Raw genomic sequence first — 20,180 nt, forward strand, 5'->3', positions numbered from 1 at the left:
CCCACCACAATCAAAGTATTGACTTAATCCCAATGATTTAAATAGATCTGTGGGTTAAACCACAGAGCCTAGGACTTGCTGATCAGAAGGTCGACGGTTCGAATCCCCACAAGGGGGTGAGCTCCTGTTGCTCGATTCCTGCTCCTGCCAACCTAGCAATTCGAAAGCACGTCAAAGTGCAAGTAGATAAATAGGCACTGCTCTGGCAGGAAGGTAAACAGTGTTTCTGTGCGCTGCTCTGGTTCGCCAGAAGCGGCTTAGTCATGATGGCCACATGACCCGGAAGCTGTACGCCGGCTCCCTCGGCCAGTAAAGCGAGTTGAGCCCCAGAGTCAGCCATGACTGGACCTAATGGTCAGGGGTCCCTTTACCTCTACCTTTACATTGACTTAGTTGGTTACAGCCCATTGTCATATGTTTAGCCTACAGTTTGATTTAAAATAGTGACCTGAGTTGAGACATTGACCCAACAAGCTTCACACCCTCTGCCTCTTCCTTTTAAGGGGGGGGGGTGCAGGCAGAAGCATTAGCAGGGCAAACAGCAGCCACCTCTACTCCAGGCTAGCAAATGGGTGCTTCTGCAATTGGGCTGGGCTTGTGAGGTTTGTACATGGCAACACTGGCATCTCTGTGTCCTTGGTGCTGGAGGTGCCAGCTCTGTATCCAACTCGCTCTCCTGAACCTCTCCTGGAGGCGGCTGCTTAGTAAGAGGAGTAACAGGAGGACCCTTTAGAGGTACCGTGACCCTTTAGAGGTACCTGGCTAGAGGTATCATAGGGGCAGGATACCTCTCTGACAACCTGCTTGAACCTTCCCCAGGATCCAGCTCCTGAGTCTGATCACTTGCCACATCTTCTAACTGAGACATTTTTTGAGGCACCAGTCTTGTCAACCCCATCCTGCTTGGACCCTCCTCTGCGCTGTCTACCTCAAACTCCACAATCTCTTCCTCCATCTGCTAGGATCCCCACTCCAAGGGATCTCCATGGGACTCATGACACTAACTGCAGATCAGAGCCAGGTCTGAGCAGCATATGATGAAGTAAATGGCAACTAATTACCCAGCACATTTCTGTGGGAACGAAACATTATTCCCCCTTCCCATTATGGTAGAAACAAAAAAATGACATAAGGTGTGTGATCAAAGCTTTCAAACACAGGTTCATTAACAAGACGTTAGCTCAAAATATCACAGTTACAAGCAGCAAATCATTAAATTTCTGGCTTTTAAGCTGTCAATAACACACACACACACACACACCCCTCACCCCTGTCAAACTAATATTGTTTCTTCAAACCTTCAAGGAATTGGACCCCAAACCCTTTCCCCCACATAGCTGAAGCTGTGCATCAGGGGACACAGATGAACCTGCCAACCATGGTTTATGTAAACACATTTACATAATCTCAAACTCAAACATAATGGAAGATGAATACATGAATAACCTACAGAGAGTTATAGATTTGCAAAGCAATTAAATCAATTTTCTCTGTAAACTTCCATTGTCAAGTTGCAGATCTAAGGAGCATGTCCATGTTGAATTCGAACTATTCATACATATGTTAAATTGTTTCGTCTCTGAAGACTGCATATGTTTACTCTAATAGTTCAGCTTCCACAGTACTCAAGAGTTGTTGTTTCTATGAGTTCAGATTTTAGCCATATTTCACACAACACACGAAGTTCAGGGAAAGATACTACTACTACTACTACTACTACTACTACTACTACTACTACTACTACTACTACTTCTATACCATCCTTCAGTCAAGGATCACAGGATGGTTTACAATATAAAAATACAATAATACATAAATGGTAACAAATAATAATAATAATAAAAACCACAATACTCCCCGATACACATGAATGAATGTATGGAGAGGGTGGGGTCTGGATCATGCTCACCGGCCGACTGCGTTTCTCGGGAGCTGACTCTGCCTTTCTCAAGCTTCCAAATGATACATACTGTTTGAACATGTGAAGACAGATGTTAAAGCACTCTGAGAATTATAGTTCTGTGAGAGGGGTCTCCTAACAACTCTCCATATCCTTAACAAACTACAGCTCCCAGAATTCTTTGGGGGAAGCCAAGACCATTTAAAGTAGGGCCATAGTGCTTTAAATGCATAGTGTGAATGTCTGCTTCAAAGAGAGAAATCATAAGGGAGAACAGGGGACACAGAGCAGTGGTGTAGCGTGGGGGGTGCAGGGGGCCCGGCCGCACCGGCCGCAACATCTGGGGTTAGGGTTAGGGTGCGCAAATCCACGGGTTAGGGGGCGCAAATCCACGGGTTAGGGGGCGCAAATCCACGGGTTTAGGGGGCGCAAATTACTTGCCTTGCCCCGGGTGCTGACAACCCACGCTACGCCACTGACACAGAGAACTTTTTCTTGCCCATCAGTATCTGATCTGCAGATTGAACAGGCACATGTTCCATTGGCCAGTCTTCCTTCTGTCCAGCAAGAGGCATTTTCCACTGAATTTTAGTAATTAATCGTGTCTAAGTGTGCACCAATACATATAAATTAGCATACAGAACTTTCATGCAAATTTGTATCCACTTTAGTTGTCTTTTGTGTGGGGGGTGTGTATGTGATGCGCTTCCTGTTTTTTGGTGCTGTGTAAGATGAAGAATCTCTCACATCAGTTTTCCAGCTACCCTATAAAAAAATGGCCAGAACCTAGATTATTTACACAGGGATGGTGTATTCATAGAGGTGTGACGCTTGCAGCACAATTAGGAAGACTGGAGAGTTGGAAACAGAAATAGGAGCTGAAATTGACACAATTGGCGTATTCATCTGAGGTCAGGGATGGAAATCACACAAGTGAATATGAACGATATTCACCGCCATCATTCTTTTAGTCTGCAAATAGCATACGGACAATTATGTTACTTTGGGTGTTTTTTAATGCTTCCCTTCCACTGAAAAGCATTGAAATCAACCACATGATTAATTATGTTCATTTCAGCCTTAGTGGATAGTGAGGTGGATAGCATAGATTTTTATCAGAAGCTGAACTGTAGCAGAACGGAAGCAGCAGTGATTGGGATGAACAAAGGATGGGATGGAGATTCCTCACATGCCTATGCACAATCATATCAATGTTTACTCAAAAGTAACTCTCACAGAAGGGACGTGGGTGGCACTGTGGGTTAAACCGCAGAGTCTAGGACTTGCCGATCAGAAGGTCGGTGGTTTGAATCCCCGCGACGGAGTGAGCTCCCGCTGCTCGGTCCCTGCTCCTGCCCACCTAGCAGTTCGAAAGCGCGTCAAACTGCAAGTAGATAAATACAGTGGTACCTCAGGTTAAGTACTTAATTCGTTCCGGAGGTCCGTTCTTAACCTGAAACTGTTCTTAACCTGAAGCACCACTTTAGCTCATGGGGCCTCCTGCTGCTGCCGTTGTGCCACCAGAGCACGTTTTCTGTTCACATCCTGAAGCAAAGTTCTTAACCTGAAGCACTATTTCTGGGTTAGTGGGGTCTGTAACCTGATGCGTATGTAACCTGAAGCGTATGTAACCCGAGGCACTACTGTAGGTACCGCTCCAGTGGGAAAGTAAACCGTGTTTCCATGTGCTGCTCTGGTTCACCAGAAGTGGCTTAGTCATGCTGGCCACATGACCTGGAAGCTGTACGCCGGCTTCCTCAGCCAATAAAGTGAGATGAGCGCCGCAATCCCAGAGTCGGCCATGACTGGACCTAATGGTCAGGGTCCCTTTACCTTTTTAACTCCCACAGCTCAGGACTTGCTGAGGACTTGCTCTCAGATTGTGGCTTCAAAATGTCTATTTTTGCCACTAGCACCAGATATTTCATTTACAGATTGCATTTGTAAGCCACCGTTCCTCCAAGGAGTTCAAGGTACCATCCATGGTTCTCCCCTCGAGATTTCGGTATCACAACAAGCTTGTGAGGTCGGTTGAACTGGGAGATGGCAATTGGCCTGTGCTCACCCAATGAGCTTCATGACTGTGTGGTTTATTGAATCCTGATCTAAGGTTTAGCCAGCATTGTCCACACTGACCAGCAGCAACTCTCCAGGATATCAAGCAGAAGATCTTCCCAATCACCTGCTGGTTGAATTCTTTTTGACAGGGGAGGCCGGGAATTGAACCAGGAACCCACGGCATACAAAACAGCTGCTCTACCCCCAAGTTTTTGTCTTGACAAGGAGATCAGAATTCTTGTTTCCTAATGTTTGCTACCAAAAAATTCAGAAGAGCAGGGGCTGGGGGGGAAAGTGGCAATATTATAGCTTTCTTGGTCCAGAACTTGAAGGTCTCTGCAGATCATTTGCTCTCCTTCAATATCGGCTCTCTGAACACTCTTGCAGGCATCCTAATATAATGGAGCAATACATCTATGTGCTTTATTCTCCTTCCACTGTGCTAGGTTTGTTGGGGGGGGGGTTAACCCAAAAAAGTGGAGGATTGGAGAGCTTGAGAAAGGCCGGGTTCAATCTTATATACAATCGTTAATTTTCTTTCTTACAGGGGAGGGGGGTGGAATCCCTGTGTCAGTACTGTGCTAACACTGCATCTTTTAACATCCCTCCGATCGCTTTAGGCCAAGCGAGCATTAATAAAACAAACTGACTTGAACAGATGCAAGGCAGTCACAAAACAGGGGGAGGCAAGTCTCTGTACTGATCCCCAAAGCTTCTTTGTTTTTTTATTTTTTATTTCTGCTCGTTCTTCCCCTTAGAAAAAAAAATGCTTCAATTAAATTTCAGCTCAAATGCATGATAGTATCTAGAGGGAAAGTATTATTTAGTTTACTGATGCAGTGATGTGCTTCTCCCAGATTGTAGCTCTGCTACAAAGGGGTTCACAACTTAAATTACTCCAAGGGCCACTTTTTCATTTTTATTAATGCAGGAGGGTGGCATTGCTATGGTTACCAGGGGGAAAGCAACCTTTTTTGGTTGCAATTTTTAGCTCTGCATTATTTTTTAACTAACACACACACACACACACATTGGGATAACAAATCTACTCTGTACCCCCACTGAACAGATGCACCTTAATCTCTCAGCTGCCCCTCCTATTTCTCCACCCTAAAGATTGCTCTGCCCTTTCCATCTTTAGTCTACCCAAAGTGATCTCTTCTGTCACTGAACCTCATAACAGCTCAATCCAGCTGTTCTGTTCCATGGTTCTGCCATGGAATGTCTCCACTAAGGGAGGGGAAATGGCCTTCTAACTGATTTTAAAGGTGGGCCAATGAGCAATGCCTCTGATGCTGATTCTAAGGAACGGATGGGTTCAACAGGAGGAGGAGGAGGAGCTGGCCATTGAAACTACACTGCGCTTGGCTCAGTGCTTGGGCCTAATTATTTTGAACATTTGGGGAGGCGAAAAGAGTTGGGCCCCCAGAAGTTGGTGCCTCTCACTCTGTGAATTGTAGTTCTGTGAGGGGGAATAGGATTCTGCTAACAAGTCTCAGCACTACACTTCCCAGAATACTTTGAGAGATTCATTCATTCCCTGCTATTTTCACTGTTGGGATTCAAAGTGGCTTACAAATAAAAACAAGAACTGCTAACAACAGAGAAAGGGGAAAAATCATTATAATAATTTTTTTACAAAAAAGCATTGACAGAATTTCAACTATACAGGCAACTCTCAACTTACAGTGGGGTTATGTTCCAGGGACTGCGTGTGAATCCAAATTGCCTGTAGCCAAAACACACTGGGTTCAATGGCAGGTGGGGTTGCCAAAGTCCTTTTTTCTGGACACCTGCTCTTTCTGCTCACTTTTAAAAAATATTTGGGGAAATTTGCCAATCACATAAAGCTGAATGCACACAAGTTAAATGTGGCTAAGTTGCAAGTTACCTGAATGCATATATAAAATCTATTAAAGCCACGCAAATAACTACAATTAAAACAACACACCGCAAGCTCTTTCATTAAAATCAGTCAGTTCCCCAAAGCCTGCTGGTTTTATTTTTTTAATCTTAATGTTTATTAGATTTTTCAAAGCTTTTAACAAATTTACTGCACATACAATATATCATTCATTTATATTTTTTCTTATTTTCTTATTTATTTATTGAGGCAGTGATAGGCAGTGAAGGTGGGTCAATTTGTGTGAATGGGGCATTGTCCCACCAAGCTCAGTGTGCCCTGAGCCAACCCCCAACTCTTTACTTATAACTAGTCTTGGGGGCAGATGCCACTAGTTCTCAGCCTTTATGTTCCCTTCGTAGAACTTAGCTGGGAGGAGAATGGGAGCAAAACCAGAATTAGTTGGCTCTGTGTATCATCAGTTCTGGCCTTACCAGTCATTGGCTGTAGCGCCATCTGCTGTTGGCCTCCCTGCTTTCTACCCTACCAGTCCCAATGGGCACCAGCCTTCACTGATGAAAGGATCTTATAGTCAGAAGGTGAGGTGGGTCAAACATACTTTAAAGAAATTGATACACTGTGGGCCAGAAGTCAGCCCCTTTGGTTCTCTAGTCTTATGAGCCTTCCATTTAGCCTGACAAGCTGTTTTCCCCTTGCTTTGACATGATAAATTTCTACAGGCCTCGATCAGGCATCTTTTTTTTTTTTTAATCTGGCAAAATCAATTACAAACCTTGCAAGCTGCAATTACCTTGGGAACGCCTGAAAAACTAATTAGTACAAGTCCTAACAAGTTATACCTTTCCTTTAGACTTTTATGGAGAAAGAGAAGGAAATGTGAACTCAGAAAAAGGAAGCTTATCAGGGAAATAGTCATCACAAACAGAATCTTGGAGACAACTATTAATTGTTTCTCTGTAATAAACAGTGTTTATTTATAGGGTGTTTGCCACAGCTCTGAACCAGGAATCTATACAGATGGGCTGCTGCTGATGAATAATTTGCAGAGAAGAGCAATCATTGGATGAGGTGCTATGATGTCATGGGATGTTCATAAACTTATTCATTGATAAGGGGGACTTGTGTTGGATATAGGAAGCAGATATAGCGGAAATATCTGAAAGGGACTGAAAGGCTGTATGGTGACCACCCTCTTTTAAATTGATCTCTACACTTGTTAAGAAGCAATCACTTAAATTAATCTGACTCCAGTGCATTTATATCATATTTGTTGATTGGTTTCTTCTCTTGGTTGGTGGAGGTGTTCTACTAATGGACCTTATATTCACTTTTGATAGGAGTTTCAAGCCATAACTAAATTTTGGGATGATGTTTTACACTGAGTTATTAAAATTCTGAATATTACAGTGGTTAAAGGCCACAGTTTGGTCTTGCTATCATTATTCTGAGGAGCAAGTAAAGATACATATTTTTAAGCCATTAATAATCCATTTCCTATCTGGTTGGAGATTGCATTCTTATGGAGAAGAGAACATTTGTTAACTATACAGAGATGGTACAGTAGGGTTTTTGGGATGCGGGTAGCGCTGTGGTCTAAACTACTGAGCTTTTTGGGCTTGCTGATTGGAAGGTCAGCGGTTCAAATCCATGTGATGGGGTGAGCTCCTGTTGCTCTGTCCCAGCTTCTGCCAGCTTAGCAGTGCAAGTAGGTACCGCTGTGGCGTGAAGGTATACAGCATTTCCGTATGCTCTGGTACGTGTCATGGTGTCCCATCATGCCAGAAGTGGTTTAGTCATGCTAGTCACATGACCTGGAAAGCTGTCTGTGGACAAACACCGGCTCCCTTAGCCTGAAAAGCAAGATGATCGCTGCACACCATAGTCGCCTTTGATTGGACTTAACCATCCAGGGGTCCTTTACCTTTACTACAATAGGGTTTGCAAGATGTCACTTGTAGACAAACTAACACAACATTGCAGAGTAGCCAGAAGTGATATTCAACAAGATAAATTTTATGATAACCAGTCACCTTTCCTTCCTTTCATTAATTTCTCACCAGAAGAACTGAGCATACCCCCCTTTTGGGGGATGTATACTATCCTGAACTTTTTCTCAATATTCCACATTTTCTTTAATTAGACATCATGTCACTGACTATTGCAAAGATTTAAAGGACATTGTTGTTAACTTTGTAAGTCTGCTGTATGTTTGGCATTTATAGATATATTCTTTCCAAAGTGTGTAATGAGTACACACAAGGTTCATTTATGTATTTCTTTCTCTTGGTGTGATCTTTGAAATGTTTGGCTTGTTTTATATCAGTTTGCTTATTTTAATGTTTTGTCTGAAATAAAAAAGAAAGAATAGAAAAGAATGTTCACAAACATTAAAACTTACTTGTAGAAAGCTGCCAGTAATATAATATATCACCAGGAAACAATGCAGATTGTGAGGAAATTGAAATGTTGATTTGGCTGAGGGAAACCTCACCGAGACTCCTCCATGGCTGTTGTTCTGGGCTGTTCCTGAGTTTCTGGGGGCTGCAGCTCATCCTGAATTAGTTCTTCATCAGAAGAAGAAGAAGAGGGAGTGCTATCTGTAGCTCAATGGTAGAGCATCGGCCTTGCACACTGTCCCAGGTTCAATCCCTGGTGTCTCTAGGTAGTGCAGGAAGGAAAACTATGGAGAGCCACTACCGGTCCGTGTAGACAATGCTGAGCAAGATATTCTGATGTTCAAATGCAGAAGAGCACTGAAGCTTGAGGGCTTAGCGTACATAGCATGAACTGAATGTTTATGCCAGCATTTAACATAAAAGAGCCTTTTCTAGAAGAGTGAGAGAGATGGGGGAGGGGGTGTTTGACTTAGGAATAAATAACAGCCCCAATGGGTCTGTCTTTTCTCTTGTTTTTGGTTATGTCAGCAGGAACGCGGGGCTCCTACTCATACAAAGCAGCCTTTCAAGAACACAAGCAAACAAACAAATATGCGCACACACATACATACAAAGCAGAACTAATTAAGATCAAGTCATCTTTCAATAAATATGCAAATTAAAAATCAAAACAAAGGATTTCTATTTATCACATCATAAAGTTGCAAATTGCTGCTGAGGCTCCCATAGACCTCACTAGATGGGGGTTATGGGACAGTAGGCGTTAAATATGCAGCGGGGCAATCAATTCCTATGTATCTGTGTGCATTGCTTGAATGTGGTTTTATTTCATTTTCCTGCTGAGCAAGGGCTCCCTAGCTACACACACACACACACACACACACACACAGAAAGCAATCTCAGCTTTCCCAATTATGTATTGGAAACCTGAATCCAAAACAGAGAGGATGTTCAGTTTGAACTACTGTATTGGGGCTTTCTCCAGAAGTTCAGGCCACAGTAACACACTGATGCTTGGCCAAAGCAGCTACCAGATTTCTTCTAAAACAAGATCGTAGAATTGAATCATGCAGAAATGTGGAGAACTGATTAGAAAAAATGAGAATTCAAAACTGACAGATGTGTCAATTTCTGGCCATTCTATCAGTCCCCTCCCACATACTAACATGTGTTGTGATGCCTTATCAAGTGTCTTGCTGCCTGCATTCAATTCTCTTTATCTCTCTCTCTCTTTGCAATTCTGTGGCAGAAGCAGCAGCAGCAATGGCAACCTGGAGACGGACGATGAACTTCCCTTTGGGGATGAAGTGGATTATAACACAGACAGCTGCTCTGACCAGGAAGGAGACTTTTCGGAGCTGGACAAAGAGATCTAGGAGTATCGCTCCAGGGTTGAAGGAGTCAAAGAAGAATCAGAAGCCAATAGAGGAAAGATGCATGACACTGACACACACACACGTCACATGGAGGACTTTCTACATCTTGAGTCAGCCCAAGCAGCCAGCATCTCCCATTGCTGTCAACAATGCTTGGGGTCTTCAGCTGACTGGAGAGCAGGCCCAAGCCATCAATCCTCAAGCAATGAGCAGGCAGCTCACAGCTTGCATCTGCTTTTTATGCGGTGACAGTTCCAATCCCAGATGTGTTGCCCCGTTTGCACTTCCAAAATAGACCTCCCTGTTCTTCTTTTTGCTATTGAAACTATTATCTAGATTCCATAGAAAGAGGGAGAGAGTCCTTGTAATGTACTGATATATCTCTATAGCAATGTGTGAGCACCAGTTAGCCAAAAGTGGAGGGTGCATGACGGATGGTGCTTTTCTTTTGCAGTGTTTTCTGCTCAATAGTTTGTTTTTCTGTCTTCTCTCTCTCAGACACACACATGCAATATTATTGATTGAGTTGGTGGAGGAACTCTTCTTGAGCATAAGGGTGAAGATTTTCAATTGACCTTTTCTTATCCCAGTGCACAAAGGCAACAGTATCAGATCCACTTCTAATTCCACTGGGAGTCCAGCAAGGTGGACCAGAGCTAAGTATAGGGGACCTACATGTCCTACCTTTATAGAGCAGAGTCCCCTTTTGGAAGGAGTCCTCTTCTTGAAGGGCTGTCTAGTCCACATTTGGCTTAAACATAAATAACCCTGAAAAAGGAGAGCAACAGGGGCCTTGAAGTTGCCCATCAACATTTAGGAGTATCCGGAAAGCAGACTGAGCAGGCAGTTCACTGGTCCATCCTCTCCCCCACTATGGTGAGATACATTTCTGTTTAATGCTTTGGCATTTATTTCTCAGGCTAGGGTGATCATAAGTCCATCTAAACAGAGAACAGTCCTCTCTTTTAAAAGCTTTCAGGGGCTAGCCCTCCACTGGAAGATGTTAATTGTTTGAAGGACTGACTCATCCAAGTTCAGTTTAAATATCAAGACTGGAGATAAGGAAGAGCATTAAAATTGCCGTCGACGTTGAAACTGATCAGGCAGGTACATGGACCACCTGGAGTCACAATCTTCCCCGCTAGGATGAGATGTATTTTTTTGCTCTATTTAAATTATAGCAGTTATTTATAAATTTGCAGCTATATGTATAAAAGAGTGTTTGCAATTCAGTTGTCCGTTTCATCCTCTTTTTTGATGATATACGGTAAGAGGTGCTGTGAGGTCAGGCAAAGGGCCAGCAGAGCTGGAAGCTGGAACTAAGCTGCGGTATTTATCATTACTTGTTTATCCATCATTACTCATTTGATTTGGCACTCCACTGGGGCTCCAGAACATGCCAAATTTGGTGATGATTTCTCAAGAGGTGCCTGAGTGCACAAAAAGCAGACGGACAACTTCCCAAAATTCCTAGGAAATGCCATTTGAGGAGAGAACCACCTGGAGACGTCCTTATCTCTGCATGTGCCAGCTCCTCCTGGTTCCACCAGTCCTTGTTCTGAACCTCCACCATTTGAGAGCCTTCCTCTTACTAGGAAGGCATAAGGAAACATCAACCCGAAAACATCAGTTGCTTAGCGCCTCTCAGCCTGCTCACTGGTACATTAGAATTCATGGAGGATGGTTCCTCCTTTTCCTCCGGGGTTAGTTGTAAATGGGATTGACTTATTCCCCCCTCTGTGTCATGAAAATGTTTAAAATGTAATAAAATAATAATAAAGAGAGGGGGGATTGTGTGACAGTACAAGAGTACCACAGGCAATGGCTGCGCCGTTCTTGGCCTTTCTAATGTTTCCCGGGTCAAGATCAGTGCTCCGAGCCCTGCACGGTGTATAGAATGGGATGTAAAAATGTCATTTATTATATTATCTTTACTGTCAGACAGCTTCCTTGAGCAGCAAGGAAGTGGGGCAGATGCTAAGCAGTGGAGGGTGCTGTGCATTTCTATGCAGCTCTTCCCCGGCTACATTTAGGCTGAGGCACTCAAAATTGTGGTGGACTAAAGGATAATGCTTTGCAAGGCTGCAGGTGCATTCAGATGCGTAGAATGTTGTGCTAGTTTTCCTGATTATAATGCTAGTGCTTCTGCCCTGTTTTCTAATGTTCCTTTCACATTGCAGTGCATTTTATGTGATGGAACTGTGGTTTTTTGACCAGTATACCTGCATGCCACACTAAATTCCATTCACACCCGCGGGTGTGCTGTGATACAACAACAAAGATCATTGGGCAACATCAATACTTACCCCACCTTTTCTGCACCCGCGCACTCCTTTCGCCCCATGATTCCCAAGAAAGAACAATATGCCAGTACACTGCCCCAAATTTAGTCACTTTTCTCCCACAATTTTCTGGACAAAGGGGGCTGAAATTGTAACACACACACACAAACTTGCTGGAATCAAATGACATGGAAATGAGCACTAAATAGTTTTTTGAAGTTGGCCCAGGGCCGTCTTACCCATAGGTGCTAGGGGTGTGGGGCACCTGGGCCCCAGGCTCTCAGGGATGCCAGGCTGGGAGTCCGGGGGCGAGATTTGGAGTCTGGGGATTGAAGAGCCAGGCCAGCCGACAGCCGCTGCCAAGCAGAGCAGAGCGTGTCAGAGTGCCACAGGCTTTTCTGCTGCAGGCGCAGAGGCAGCCAGCTGGCTCCGCCCTCCTGCATGCCTGGGATTGGTGGGCTCAACTAGTGCACACACATTGCTCACATGAGGCATGCAGCTTCCCTCCCAAGCCTCTGTGGAGATTGCTCTCCTCCCTCCACCTGCAGCGGCATGGGAGAGAGTTGCTCAACAATTCTGAGCTGCCCCCTAAAAAAAGCTCTCAACAACTTTGGCCGGCCCTCCCAAAAATATTGGGGGCACTGGGCAGTTTTTTGCACCCCGGCACCACATATGCTAAAGAATGCCCTGAGTTGGCCTTTGTTCTTATGTGAAAGCTCAACTATAATGCAGAAAGTAACTGTTAGAGGAAGGTTGAGGAAATTGAATAAAGTGCTGTGTGAATGCAGCCTGTATGAAAAGCAGAATTGAGCTTAAACCATCTACCCTTTGTCTGGCCATTCATTTTTTGTGGGGAGGGCATTTTTTCCTGTTTCGTTTACACTGGCCTCACACCCTTATGTTTATCACAGCCCAATCAAAGGCTTTTTTGAAACAGCTGATGGGCAAATTCATTTGACATGAGGGCCACATTCCCCTTTGCCAGCCCTCCAGGGGCCACATGCCAATAGTGTGTGTCTGACCAACAGTGGATGTGGCCAGTCTACACTTTCATTACTTTACCCGCTTACTCACACATGTAAGGACACACAAACCCCCTTTCTAAACTGATCCATGCAGATCAGCCAAGGAAAGAATTATCACCCCTGCTCCTGCCCTGCCATGGAACACTGTCATCCATATCAAGCTGCTGGCCCAGGTCGAGGGGTCTTCTGTTGCATCTGGTAACTCTAAAAATGAGAAATTAACAGGAGATGACATCTCAAAAGGATCTTAGAAAAAGCTGGTCTCTCTCTCACTGGTGTACAAGCACCATCCTTTGGTTTGGAATGTAATCTGCGTCTCCATCACCCATCTGGCCCCTAGAGGTCAGGAGAGGACCTCTGTTGTGGCTCCTGCAGGGTTCTCCAGCAATTAGCATTCTCCCTGAGTCATGGTAATTAAGCAGAACTAGGCTCTGCACGGAGGAACGGAAATGCATTGACTGAAATGAGACAGAGTGTAAAACAATTTGAGATTAACTTCCAGCTTGTTTATCCATTCACATTTGTGATTCCGAGAGGGTGTCTACACTCCTCCTGGCCCCCAGAATAGGAGCTTTCACCACAGCAACCAGGGTGCCACCCTTCCTGCAGGACAGAGAGCTTTGGTTCCTCCCATCATTTGAGGAAGGTGGGAATTCTGGCAGACACAGCTTCATTATCACAGTGCTGGCAGCAGCAGCAACATCTTGGGATGGTCTCCTCTCTGCACAAGGCACAGTTTTCCCCCACCTTTCTCAGCCCTTGGAACTCTCCCCAGGCCAAACCCTTTGACGGTCCTGCTCTGCACCCTGCTTGTATGCTTTTGCGTGGCTGGAATGTGCCCTTGAATGTCAAAAAGGCTATTTGCTGGGCTGGAGGGAATATATAGAAGGATGTATGAAGGTGAAAGGAACATTGATTGCTCCACCCAGGGCTTTTTCCCCAGCTGGAACTCAGTGGAATTAGGTTCTGGCACCTCTCAGGTGAGTTACAGCCCCTCTCATGTGCTAAAGTAAAAGTAAAGGGACCCCTGACCATTAGGTCCAATCGAGGACGACTCTAGGGTTGTGGCGCTCATCTCGCTTTATTGGCTGAGGGAGCCGCCGTACAGCTTCCGGGTCATGTGGCCAGCATGACTAAGCCGCTTCTGGTGAACCATTGCAATTCTAAGAGAATTAGGGAGGCGTTCATGGTGAGTTCTGGCACCTCTTTTTTGGGGGGGGGGGAGATAGCAGTGGCTCCACCTACTTTTGCTTCTGGCCACATTCACCTCTGGCATATGGCCCCTGGGAGATTGCTTATAAGGAAATGTGGCCCTCAGGCTGGAAAAAAAAGTTCCCTATCCTCCTCTACCGATCCAATACCTTCCCAGACTGAACTGAAACACCAAGTGATGCGGCAACAGCCATCAGTGCCTCTGGATCCCACTCCTGATGTGGTAAGTAAGGTGGCAGTAGCTGCAGGAACCTAGTATATGATTCTTTTTTTGTGTGAGAGAAAAAGAATACAATTTTTCATGCACATATTTTTTTTAAAAAATATGATTGATGCAGAACCAGAATGGAATGGACCTATGAATAGGGCTGTGAATAGCCCATTCCCTCTAAGATGGGGTCCAATCTGGTTCCTTGGGGCACCCTGGTTTCAACTCGAGGTGATCTGGGGCAGCTTCAACCCAATCAAACTGAATCCTGGGTGAACCCAAATTGGTCCCATTCCACTCAGGATCCACTAAACGCATATGCTTACAATGAACCCATATGCAAAATAGAAATGGGCTGTGGTCTATCCGTACTTGGTAGTTCATGGGTGGACAAGGGAGGAGTATAAGGAGTGGAAGTTCTCATCAAGTTACGTAGAGAGCACCCTAAGTCCTCAGCCCGGAACACTGACCATGAGATGCTACCCTTCTGGAGTCATGGCAGTCCATGTAGTGCTGCATGCATCCTGCATGGACCTTTTGATTGTCTGCATGATCTCCACTAGTAGCCCTGCTGTGTACAGGGCTGGCCAATCAGCACACCCACCCACAAGTCATGTTGCTGACGGAATACCCCGTTCCCAGAAGGGCCAGCATCCTCCATCATACCCAAGGGGGCAGGCTAGATTAGAAGGGGGGAAATGGAGTGTGTGGCACACACAGCTTTGTTCTACAACACCTTAATGCTACACTACCCACCTGCAAGCATCTGCTATGTAAGGCAGGCTCCTTGTTCTCCCTAATAGGAGAGTTGGCAGTAGGACAGCTACCATCCATTCACTCTTAGTGAGAAGGTTATTAGAGGCAGAGTCCTCATTCTTGAGACTGGCTCTATTGCATTCTCCCTCACTCTCATCCCCAGAAGAAGTGTCACCTTCAAGAGATAGGAATCTGCCTTATACTGAGTCAGACCATTGGCCCATCTAAATAATTATTATTATTATTATTATTATTATTATTATTATTATTATTATTATTATTATACCCCTCCTTCCCTGGCCAGAGCCGGGCTCAGGGTGGCTAACACCAGTAAAATTACAATAAAAACATAAGGGGGGAGGAACCAATTTAAAATACAGGTTAAAATACAATTTTAAAAGCAGTCTCATTTTAATAATAGCCCATAGATCAAAACCATAAGGGGAGGGAAACATAAGGGTCAGACTGAGTCTAAACCAAAGGCCAGGCGGAACAGCTCTGTCTTGCAGGCCCTGCAGAAAGATGTCAGGTCCCACAGGGCCCTTGTCTCTTGTGACAGAGCGTTCCACCAAGTGGGGCTAGTACTGAAAAGGCCCTGGCCCTAGTTGAGACCAATCTAACCACCTTGCAACTTGGGACCTCCAAAATGTTGTCGTCCGCGGGGCATACCAGGAGATAATAATATTTTTTTATTATGGTCAGAGACCAGTTTGTAAAACACATAATGGGACTGAATTCCCAAAAGCAAAGCAGACATTTAAAACAATATACAGCAATGACTTACATGTTTAAAAATGTTCTAAATGCGTAAATACATAAAATCTTTAGGGGAAACTACCATAGGAAATTGGTCCAGAGTGGGGGATTTTCTTGACGGACTAATTTGTATTGGGGGATGGTCTGTGCCTACAGATCTGTAGACAGAATCTGGCGACCGTCCGGGTCGTCTTATGATCTTTACCTAAAAGGAGAAGATCAAATTTGTGTTTTTCCTGGAGGTCGGCAAGCTTCTTCAGCAAGTATCTAGCTCAGCATTGTCTACTGGCAGCAGCTCTCCAGAATTTCAGGCAGCAGCCTCTTTTAATCCTGCCTGGAGTCTGGAATTGAACCAGGGACTTCTGCCTGAAAGCCAGATGCTCTGCAACTGAGCTTTAGCCCTTCCTAACCTACAGTGAGATACTCCTAACTATGTCAGATAACATCTAAGGTGATTCTCACTACCACACCCTCTGCTCAAGGCGATGCTTTCTTGCCTGCCCTTCCAGTTACTGAGAGTGGTCCTGTGTCAGCCTGATTCTATCATATCCATATGCCACAGCAAAAACCCAAGATGTACAGCATCCGCTCCAATCTGCTTCATCCTGAATTTTCTCCTCGCCCTTCTTGCAGATATTAGCAAAATTGTGGCAGTCTAATTAGGTGCCAGCCAGTGACCTTTTCACAGCTTGAAGCCGTTTCCTTTGATGCCCTCCTAAGCTTTGGGTGAAATTGTCTTTAGAAAAAGCTCTCTGAGGTTGGAGCTCAAAACAAATAATTAAGAATAAGAAAGAGAGAGGGAGAGAATAAGATTAAAAGACATTCAAATCAGTTATGGGGAGGTCTGGCCCTATTGGGTCTTGATGAAAAAAAGAAATCAGCTTCATTTAGTTCCAGGAGGCAGCTTGATAAATTAACCCAATTCAGATTATATAAGGAGAGCCATGCTAGATCAGACTAACAGCCTAATCTAGTCCAACATCCTGTTTCTCACAGTAGCCAATCAGATGCTTCCTGGATGTCCAGAAATGAGGCATGAAAGCAACAGCCCTCACTAAGAGAGAGAGAGAGAGAGAGAGAGAGAGACAGAGAGAGAGAGAGAGAGAGACAGAGACAGAGAGGATTTGAAACCAGTGTCCTGGGACCATGGCACAGACTTGCCAGGCAAAGAACAGAAATAAGAAGAGCCTGCTAAAGAGGGTCATTGGCCTATGACCATCTGCAGGAAACCCCCAAGGAGGACCCAAGCACAAGAGCACTCTCCCTTCCTGTGGTTTCCTGCTACTGTTATTCAAAAGCATTACTGCCTCCAACCAGTATCTCCAGGTAGGGCTGGAAAAGACACCTGCCTGAAAATCTTGACAGCCACTACCAGTCAGTGTAGACCAATGATCTTCAACTTTGGGTCCCCAGATGTTGCTGGATTTATAACTCCCATTGTCCCCAGCCAGCTTAGCCAACAGTCAGCAATGATGGACAGTTTAGTCCAACAACATCTGGGAACACAAGACTAAATAACACCATTGTAGACAGTGCCATTGATCCATCTAGCTTAGTACTGTCTACATTGGTGTTACTTAACCTTTTTTGCCAGATGTTGCTGGATGAAAACATCCATCACCCCTGACTATTAGCTAAGCTGGCTGAGGATGGGGGTGGTAGTCACGCAACATCTGGGAACACAAGTTTAAATAGATGTAGACAGTACCAAGCTAGATGAATCAATGGGCTGACTCTGTATAAGGCAGCCTCCTACATTCATAGTTTCCAAACGAAAAAGCCGAACTTTTGAAGACTTTCTTCCCCACTGTAAACCTTTGACCTGCCTAATATCTGGGAGCAAGGGTCAGATCCTGAGTCCTTTGCACCTGGGCTCCAGTCTCTTCCTGTCACTGCTGTCCCAGCAATGCTGACAGCTGTCTGTAACAGGTGCTGCCCCACATGAATTGAAAACAGACATTTGATGCTCCAATATTAAATTATCATTTTGGCTGTAGATCCCATTCATTTTAGTGGAATATATTTTCCTAGTACATGTGCTTAGGGGTGTGTGTGCATGCATGTGCAAGAGAGAGAGAGCACATAAGCCATAGACTAATTAGAAATGACAATGAAGGAACTGCTGCCATCACCTCTTCCCAGCACCTGGCTGCCAAAAACTGCCGACACAAGAGTTGTTCGGGAAGTATATGTGTCCCCAAGCCAGGCTCCTCTCTTTCCTTCGCTGCTCAGTTCTCCCCACCTGGCACACAAGGCTATTCCTCATTTCACGGGTGCAAATTGATGCTTTCAGCATTTCAGATGAAAGGGGCAGGAGAAGGGGTAAATTACTCTGATGTGCAAAAGGGCTGCCGAGCCGTTCCATTTTTAAAATATATATAGGTCGCTCATCAATTTAACGGTGTATATTGACTATGTTAACTGTCCGTGAGATGGTTTTTGTGCTTTGGCTTAATAGCGAAGTATAATTTTTTAAAAGTCAGCTTCCCCTTGCCAATCTCTTATCAAGCTGAGTTTTTTTAAAAAATTAATAAATACACGGGGAAAGGTCTCTACTTTGGCAGGCAATGTAGTAAATGGGAAGGGGAAATAGAAGTTGTTGACCAGTGGGTGACCTCCCTTCATGGGTGGCATAAGAGACCTGGTGTGTGGGTGTCCATGTGTGGAGAAAACTCAGCTCCAGCCCCCCCCCCCGACTCACTATCTGGTCCCCAAGACTCTGCCCAGGCCAGAAATCTCATTGCCCTGCCAAGTGCCTTTGCCTAGCTAGAATGTGCCACTGAAGTGTGATAATGCCTTTGTTTGCCAGATTGGGAGATGAAAGTGTGCCTGTGTAGAAACCTCTGATCTTTATATGTCTGAATATAAATTATTAGATAGAAGGATGTCTTTTTGTGACAGCTAATTACAGGAAGAGAGTTTCTCAATACAGTTTGGAATGGGAAACCTATCAGAGCTTGGGGAAGCTGACATCATCTCCTCCAACCATCTCAGTGATGCTGCAGTGTGCATGTGAAGAAACAGAGGATTAAGGCAGGTGGGGAACCTCCAGGCTGCGAGTCTAATTAGGCCTGCCAGAAGTCTCCATTTTGCACCATGATGCAGTTTCCAACAAGCCACTCACATCTTCCTTACAGGTAAAGATGTGGTTGGACCAGAAAGGGTTTGCAGGCACTGCTGATCAGCTGATGGGCAAAAATGGGTCACATGGAGTTCTTGTGATATCAGAAGATGGAATCATGGGTAGGTCTGATTACCTGCCATACTTTGCCTTCCCAGCAAAAACTGGTACCCCAACCATGTTTGAATAAATCATGATGGGCATGATGAGACTGAGAGTTAGAAGATTCCTTCTGGGTAAACAGAGCTCTCTCTCTCCCAGGGTGTTTGATGTGAAGCAATGGGGTTGCTGCCAGTTTGGCAGGAGTTAGGAATGGAAGAGGAATTGGTTCAGTGTGCTTTTTTTAGTAGACCACCCTGATTCAGTACTCCTGAACTTGGGCCATTTCACATGCAAAGCATAAACTGAGCCATGTGTTCTCACCCTGAGTTTACGGTGATTTAATCTAGGGTTGCCATAAGTCCAGAATTTCCCGGACACATTCAGTTTGGGAGGGCAGTACCCCCATCAAGGTGGATTTTTTATTAAATGTCTAGGTTTGGGTTTTTTATTTTTAGGTTATGGGATGGTGGGAAGGTGTCTGGGTTTTTGATGCCCGGAATATGGCAACCCTGTTTAATATGTTGGGGGTGCGGGAAGAGGTCTTGCAATGTGCTCCTCTTTCAGCTCTTGAAAAGTCCCCCTGTCTTCCAATTGTTGTTTAACGGACATAAAATAGCAGAAGTATGGAATAATAGAATCAAAGATTTCTAGAATTTGAAGGGATCCCAAGAGTCATCTAGAATCTCATTCATCCATTTATGCCTGTCACTAATTAGATGCCAAGGCATTTGGCTTCCTTAAGAGAGATATGGGAGGAGGAGGAGGGGAGGAGAAATCAAACAGGAAGCTGATTGACATGCCCTCCCAATCCCATTGTGAGAACTACCACAACGACTTCCACAAAGCTAGAAAACAATGTTAGTTAGAGCATACCCATTGAAATGATTGGACGTGACTAACTTAGGTCCATTAATTTCAATATGTTGACTCTGAGTAGAACTTAGATATAATCCATAGTGCGGCAGTTAATGCTGAGACAACCATTGGTGCCTCCAAACTCAGTGTGGCACTGAGGGTTTACTGATGAGGTTCCAGAGTCCAGCCATCTGGTGTGTTGTAGCGATTAGAGTGCCAGACTAGAATCTGGAAGACTAGGGTTCAAACCTCCACTTGGCCATGAAGCT

At 44.7% G+C, this 20,180-nt stretch overlaps 1 protein-coding gene across 3 annotated transcripts in view; it reads left to right on the forward strand.

Annotated features, from left to right (window-relative positions):
• Positions 1–10,826, forward strand: part of AGBL1 (AGBL carboxypeptidase 1) — a 420,669-nt gene extending 409,843 nt beyond the window's left edge. For 2 of the 3 annotated variants that reach the window (XM_081888461.1, XM_081888464.1), the window contains one exon: positions 9,468–10,826. In XM_081888461.1, coding sequence (XP_081744587.1) covers positions 9,468–9,594 — 127 coding nt within the window. In that variant the 3' untranslated portion in view covers positions 9,595–10,826. The remainder of the gene's footprint in view (positions 1–9,467) is intronic. The other variant, XM_081888462.1, reaches the window with a different exon arrangement.
• The last annotated feature ends 9,354 nt before the right edge of the window (positions 10,827–20,180 follow it).

This window comes from Podarcis melisellensis, assembly GCF_964234715.1.
Source record: "Podarcis melisellensis genome assembly, chromosome: 14".
Classification (NCBI taxonomy): domain Eukaryota; kingdom Metazoa; phylum Chordata; class Lepidosauria; order Squamata; family Lacertidae; genus Podarcis; species Podarcis melisellensis.